This window comes from Onthophagus taurus, chromosome 1, assembly GCF_036711975.1.
Source record: "Onthophagus taurus isolate NC chromosome 1, IU_Otau_3.0, whole genome shotgun sequence".
NCBI classification, from domain to species: Eukaryota; Metazoa; Arthropoda; class Insecta; order Coleoptera; family Scarabaeidae; genus Onthophagus; species Onthophagus taurus.
In genome coordinates this window covers 32,617,905-32,625,991 of record NC_091966.1, presented here as the reverse complement: position 1 = coordinate 32,625,991, position 8,087 = coordinate 32,617,905, and the positions used below count along the sequence as shown (strand labels likewise).

Here is an 8,087-nt window from a genome sequence, read left to right as displayed (position 1 = left end):
AAATGTAGGGATATTCGGCACATGCTTGCCATATTTATTTTCTATACCATTCTTTTTCGTTGCACTTATTAAATTTACTGACTTGACTTTTATTTGGTAAGAATGAGCTGATCTAGTTTTCAAGAGTCATCGCCGACATGTATAATAATAACTATTCAATTGGTGCGTAGTTAGGCACCTGTGTATAATAGTTTAACACCACCTATGAAAACTTTTGTTGTGGGTTATGCTAAGACTAAACAATCTTAGATGTTTCTTGGCGTCTGTATGCACCGCACACATTACACACGTGGATGGCGCGACCACGTGGCCGTATGCGAGTTACAATCAAAAGAACAACATTGTGGTAACTAGTTTCACTTTGTCGAATTAGGAAATTATAAGTTTGAGTACCAACTCATGCGAAAGTAATAATGATTTATTAACCGCCCTTAATGTTCATCTTTCCTTCACCACTATTGGAGTAGTCTTTCAAGCTACGATTTTCCTTTATTTTTGACTTTTGTGACTGTGTGAACATTCTAACACTATTTGTAGCGCTTCTAGTGTTTTGAGTCTTTACAAATTGGAGAAGCATTGAGAGACATTAACGTATAGAAGAGAGTCAAATTCAATTCGATCAAAAAAAAGTGTTGCAAAATACTAAAAATACTTCATATTGAACACATTGTATTAATCAAAACCAAATTCTCAGCAACCTTTTACATTCACAAACATAACGATTTATTATTTATGCAAATAAATTGCCACAGACAATTGTGAGCGAACCCAGACAGTCAGAGATTATCAGAGAATGAATTAAATATTTAAAAGTGCTTGGAATGTTTGGGATTATAACACTATCGAATGAGGTGATTACAAATATGATTGGTATTCAAAATAAAAACACTTATAAGCCATTCAGCAAGTTTTTATTTTTGACATTATATAGACAAGTACTTGATAAACCACATTATCGCGCAAGACATGGGAAGATCCAGACGTGTTTTTCAAGTGTGCCTGCACCATTTTGTGCGTCGATCCCTTTATATAAATAAGGGGACCTGAAATAACGGGCCAGACTAGACTATTGCGTTCTTTTTTTCTTCACCCTTATTTTCTTTTTAATCATTCATTCATATTTCATAACTATTTTTTAGACAATTTTATTTTGAACGGCAGATCACTTCGTTAGGCCTTGGTAGTTTTTTTTTTCATTACTAGCATTTTTACTCAACTTTAATAATTTTTTTTTTGATGTTTGCTTCGGTACGTTTTTATCTATTAATCTCAGATTGTTTTATTTAACTTTTTTTATTTATTTCTTTTTAAATTGAACGTTATTTTTTATTTTCATTTTTTTTTGCGTGTAAGGTCAATAACTATGGCAATTATAGTATGTAGAGAACACATACGTAGTACGTAACGATAAATTGTAAAAGTAAGTAGTGCATTTTTTTATTGAAGGTCATTTTATTTTATTTATTTATTTTTTTCGAGAGAGAACGACGATTAAGTTAGGTTTATAAGATGAGGGATATACTGGCTTATTTATTTTTTTTAAATCTTTTCTTAATGTCGGAAACGGTTGATGGTAGATGATAATGATGATGAATTATTTATTTACTTTTTTTAAATAACGTTTTAACAATAGCATCAAAGAATAAACTTGTCTACTTTTTAATTATTAATTAATTTTTTTTTGTAAATTCTTTTTTCTAATTTGTTTTTAAATCCCAGTATCACTTCTGATATGATCTAATTAATTTTTATTTTTAAATTGACTCGTTATTTTTAATATGAAACTTTCTACTACATTCAAAAATTGTTCCACAAGTTTTTATAAACACAAAATCATAGTTTACCTAAGCCAAGCATTTTATTCTTGGCCCCGATTTTCTTTTGCAATGTGCAAAAATTTTGCTATCGTTAAAACGTTACGATCTCAAAGAACAATTTAAGCACCAATTACCATCAATACTTATACATATAACAATGGAACATTACAGTAAAATGATCTACGCACAAACTTTTTTTTTATTTTCATCGAATCGCATAAACCTTTTAAAAACAGTAACATTTAATTGATATATTTTTGGGGGTAGGGAAGGGTGGGTTGATATTGATACATTTCTTTTTTTAAGGGAATTTTTAGGGAGGGCAATAAGAATTAATTTAATTTATAGTAGAGAGTAAGGTAATAGTTTTTTTTAATGTAAGTCGATAGAGAGATATCTCGGTCTCAATAAGTCATGATAAATGTGTGTATTGTTATGTTTCTTTCTTCATATAAAGATGTTCCAGATAATTATACAATATGAGAAACTTGAAAACGGTAAAAATAATTTAAAACCTAAAAACACATTTTATGTATTGTTATCATTCCAAAACCTTTAAGATTACTGCCACTTAAAAATAAACATTAAGAATTTGTTCTGCATCGTCTAAGACATGAATTTGTTAGACAAATTTTACAGGAAGATGGTAAAACTGTCATTTCAAAGCATGTCATATTCGCGTTGGTTAAATTTTGAGATGCATTTGTTTTAAGTATGATCTCAATGGTGTTGGTGGTGATGATTTGTTCAAACTGATTGTAGGGTGTAGCGAGTAGTCCCTCCTCTACAATCCCGGTAGAGGACAGATCTATTTCAAAGATGTGTTCCTGCCAACGCGAGCCTTAATTCTCTCCTATCGCCCAATACATGGAGCGAATTATATCTCAAATCTCACCCCATTCACAACCCCAACCCTAGTACTCCTTCCCAATCCTTTCTATCTTCCAACCCGCTTGAACCACGCTCATCCAGCGTAGAAGGTTATGACCAATAAACCTTTGTAAATATGGTGAAGTTTAACACTATCGGAATGGGTCCCCAGGTGGGTGGAACATTCAGTGTTAAATCTAATATCCTGAAGAGCGTTTGCTTCATCCAGTCTGGGGGAGGCAAAAATTCGCAAAGAACACAAAAATCGAAACATAGCAAAACTCAAACTCACAACATCCACATAGAATTAACCTTTTGGAAACCACTATAAACTAGAAGAGATGCAGAAAGACCATAAAAGAGGTGGATGAATGATGGGAAAACTGTGGCCGGGAAAGAATAGATAAGAACAGCAAAAGACAGAAATAATTGGAGACATTTGGGAAAATGTCCTGCAGTGGATGATATAGGGTGAGGAAGAGAAGAGAGATATACATATTTGTTATTGGATAACTACGACCATCACAGACATAAGAATGAAATAGGTTAAAGTTTTGTGGCCGTATTATTTAATTCCAAGAAGTCTTCCTGACATGTGCAAGCTGTTTTTATAAAAGTGAAACATAAAGATATGAAAAAATGAAAAATAATTGAATTTTATTGTAAAGCTACAGTTCAAATTTGTGATGATTACAAATGATATCATATCCATTCAATATTCAACAAGACATATTGGAGTGCCGCAAGCAACCTAGGCTTAATCCCATACAATTATTATATTCTTAGTTAATTAAGCCGAGATCACTTGCGGTCGAAGCTTACCAGTATGTATTGATGTATCAATAATTGTAGCGCATTAGACGCAAGCGACCTTGGCTTAATTTAGAACGAATGATGCATAATTTGTTCTTATTAAGCTGAAATCGCCTGCGGCTAAGACATTTCAAATGATATATCCATATCACATTGAACAAGTATTGGAGTGCCTTGGCTTCATTAATTAAGACTATAATCTTACGGGATTAAGCCGAGATCAGTTGCGTATCAATAATTGTAGCGCATCAGACACAAGCGACCTTGGCTTAATTTAGAACGGATGATGCATGATTTGTTCTTATTAAGCTGAAATCGCCTGCGGCTAAGACATTTCAAATGATACATCCATAACACATTGAACAACAAGTATTGGAGTGCCTCGGCTTCATTAATTAAGACTATAATCTCACGGGATTAAGCCGAGATCACTTGCGGCCGAGGCTTATCAGTATGTATTCAAAATGATACAGTAGAAGTACGTTGTAATGTTTGTCTCCGTGGTCTTGGAGATAGATAGAATCAGAGCCGTCTACTTCTGAATTTACAGTGAGACAATATTACTGATTGAACGAAATTGAAAACACCTTATTGACCAACGACATGAATGCAAACATTGCTGTACTATTAGCTTGGACGATATGTGTTCAAGAACCCCTCTAAATGTGAAGAGTAAAAAGTTTAGGTAGATCTGAAAATTTGAAATACAACTATAGACGTATTTAATTTAACATTTGTTAATAAATTTTCGTAGGTGCTGTAACTTTAGAATATATATATATACTCAACAAGCTCGCCAAAAACCTATTAAAGATAATGGTAGTAACAAATTCTCTCAATGGCAAAATAATTGTGATGGAACAACTTAAACTGATGAAGAAAGAATAAAAACGAAATACCAAAAGAATTTGTACCAAAAGACCTGGAGCAGATGATTTAACACTATTATTGTGCAGTATTATTTTGGTGCAAAATAAATTTAGAAGTGTTTGTAGATCAAAAATTTAGTTCAATATTTGCACTTTATTCATTAACCATTGTTATTACAATTTACGTCATCATCTGTTCTAAGCGAGAGAATTTTTTATTGGTTTATGAGTAAAATGCATACTCTGCATTTTTACATCATCCTAAGTACGAGATACTCCTGACGCTAGTGATACTTGATAATACTCGATGGTACTTGAGTCTACTTGATTCTTTCATATAGTAGAGAACAGTTTAGATTTGATATTGGATTGATTGCTTACTTTTATAATTGCTTTCTAATGAAAAGTGTAATTATAGCGTTGGCAAATACGCTACAGTATTACTGATGTCTTATTAATTTTATCGATGCATCCCAATAACTCGATTAGAAATGAGATGTCAAAAATCATAAATTTTTATAACAAAAAGAGCAGGAATGGATGTTAATGATCAGAAATGTTTCTGCTTTAATGTTGCAAGAAGAACCAGACGCTGCCTACAGGCAATGGTTTCGTTTAATAGATATGGCAAAAGACAACAACGCAATTCAGGATGGTATACTTAAAAGTAAAAAAATTGAGGAACTTTTCTAACCTCCTCTCCTTAGGTTGAGCTATCTTATATAAGCTCACTGAACAGAAAATGAAGCTTCATTTGTAATTAAAGTTGACATCATTGCAAAAATTGTGTGCACATCAATCAAAAAGTTAATTTACTTTATTATTGGATTTTAAGAATTTTTATTATTCCTTAGAAGATTGAGAAAATCTCGCGAAAGTTAGATCACTTATGGTCATGGTATATGATTAACACAAGAGAATGGAAAATGTGGATAAATTAGCACTTACTCAAGTTCTTAGGGGTCATCAAGTGCTGATTTTGAGGATAAACAAAGCATATATGAATTTGGAGATTTGAAAATGTTTTATTGGTGCAAATTTGATGTTTATCTTGGAAAGGCTGATAAACTCGTGAAAAGAACTAGAATAACGAGTAAAAATCAGCTAGAGACGACCAAAATTCCTAAATGGGAATCTCAAAATCTATCATAAATAAGCGAAAAACTTCTTGATTCAAAAATAACACGTACTATTATATTACATAATCAAATAAGCCAAGTGTATTAAGTAAACGACAAACTATAAAACGATTAATGATACAGCACTAATAAAAATTATATTGTATTATTGTTCATCAATACGAATAAATTCATTAATATTTTACGTAAGAACTTTTTTATTTCCTCCTTAAAACAAATAATCTCAGTAATCTTAAACTTAAAGCGTGATTCAAAGAGTAAATAATTAATTCTCAAACCTATTATCTTCTATATTGGGGTTTTAGTTGCACCTAGCCATCATTAGAAGATGTGTTGAATTAGAAATGAGATTTCTAGTTATAGGGATTTATAAAATATTCACTGCAAATAAAAGAAAACAAAATTTGCATAACTTAATATTGTTAGAGTAGTCTTTTCATATTTAATGATTCAATTTATTATGCCACAAGTATTTTATAAACCTTAACTTCTCCTGGTGATGATTGGCTACAGTCAAAATAGGGCAGAAAGTTCCTTTGTTAATGTCAAGATTAAAAAATCACTCGTTTTGGGTCACCAAAGATTCTTAAAGCTTTCGATTATTCTCTTAATTTCATTTTGTCAATTTTGAAAATATTTGAAGATTATGAGATGATTTCAATACATAAAAGATTATTTTTCTTACCATTGCCAAGTTTTCTGTGTTAAGTCGATTATCTGGGACACTTTATATGTGGTGGTAATAATGATGATGAAAACTGAAAACTTAAGTAATTATTCTTGTTTTTCTTTTAAATTATTTTACAATAATATTACTAACTAAATTTTTATTCTATTATCATTTTAAAATTAATTTAAAAACGATTAAATATACTGTTACTAATAAAATCTATGCGAGGGTGAGCATAAAAATTCCGTCGATCTGGAAATTCTATAAAAAAGAAAACCAACAAAATAAATCGGAAACGATTTCTTTTTCTTCTCATTTTCTCTCTTGATTTTATAATAACAATGAGGGTATTTGTTGGGTCCAAAATGTAGTAAGGGAGTTTGGACCGCTATCATCACACACGATAAAAGTTGAGACAGACCGAACTTAAAATGATAAAAAGTACTTAGATAATCGAGAAGAGTCACTTTCTTGATGGGGAACCAAACTGGTTTTTGCTGCTACTGCGCCTGTGGATCACACTGTAATAGGCGGACGATCGAAGGGTCGCTTTTTGCACCTTCTATAAACTCTTCCAAGCTTAATTTTCCGTCTTTATTGCGGTCCATTTGCCGGAAGATTTTATCGGTACGTTTTTCTGGAGTGCTTTCATCTTCTGGCATTTTCATCACAGAACCAACCATTTTGTAAATGGCCTAGAAAAAATATTAAACATAACACTTAAGTTTTGAAAATCGAACACAATATTTTTACCGTGACTATTTCTAACATTTCTTGTCGGGAAATGTAACCGTTTCCATCTAGGTCGTACATAGAGAAGGCCCACTTGAGTTTTTGCTCGAGTTTCCCCCTTGACGTGACGGAAAGTGCGCACAGAAATTCTCGAAAATCTATGGTTCCATCTCCGTTGGCATCGAAAGTACGAAACACGTGTTCCGCAAATTTACTCGCGTCTCCATACGGGAAAAAATTTCCATAGATCTTCTTAAATTCTTCCACTGACAAATGCCCACTCGGACAATCTTTTAGAAAACCTTTATACCATTCTTGAATTTCCGCATCTAAATAAAAAAATAACGTTTCATTCTGTAAAAAAAAACTGTTGCATTTTCATGAATTACTCAAAAAATGTTTCCAAGGCATCAGCTTCGTAAAATGTAAATTGCCTTAATACAGGGTTTCGGGTAAATATGGTAATGAAGGTAGAAGCTAGAAAACCGAGCACAAACCATCAACCTCAATAACAACTTTGTGTATGGGGTAACAGAAACGACCTTTTATAATGAGTTTATATGGAAATTTTGACCTCTTGCTATAATACGAAATTATGTTTACACGCCCAGATGTGATAAACTATCGATTATTTAAAATTTCGGGTTTTCTTTTTTTACTGAACTAAAGAATTTTGAACGGAAGACGTGTTAGGCAAAAGCGAAAAATGTAATCGTTAATCTAGAGTCCCGCTTTAAAACTACTTAATGTCTCAGAATACAAAATCATTGTTCTAATTTTTTCTTTCTTTTTTTTTATACCAGTAAATAATTATTATCTAAGTAAATATATAAACCTTTAAAAGTTGAATAAGGTCGCAGGTTATATCAAGGTATGTGAATAAATATTTTAATGAATTTTGCATTAAGGGTGAAATCGTGTCGAAATATTGGGCCAAAAAGCTTCCATATACGTCACAGCATTTTTAGCTAGTTAATATAGTATTTGTAAGAAATATAATTCTATAAGACATTGCAACACTCCAACCGTACAGAAAGTGCAGAAAAATAAATTTTCATGAATAACGAACAACTGGATTCGAATTCGCCAAACCACAATTAAACTCTCACCTTAATTAAGACCATTAAATAGATACCTTACACGAGATACACACATTTCAAATACAGTACTGAAACTA

The 8,087-nt window shown here is 31.9% G+C and overlaps 1 protein-coding gene across 1 annotated transcript in view; it reads right to left on the bottom strand.

Moving 5' to 3' along the window:
• Nucleotides 1-6,493: 6,493 nt before the first annotated feature.
• LOC111415855 (neurocalcin homolog) overlaps nt 6,494-8,087 on the bottom strand; it is a 97,268-nt gene continuing 95,674 nt past the window's right edge. The window contains exons 3-4 of the mRNA XM_023047738.2: nt 6,932-7,239; nt 6,494-6,873 (exon numbers count right to left, since the gene is read on the bottom strand). Coding sequence (XP_022903506.1) covers nt 6,679-6,873; nt 6,932-7,239 — 503 coding nt within the window. The 3' untranslated portion in view covers nt 6,494-6,678. The remainder of the gene's footprint in view (nt 6,874-6,931; nt 7,240-8,087) is intronic.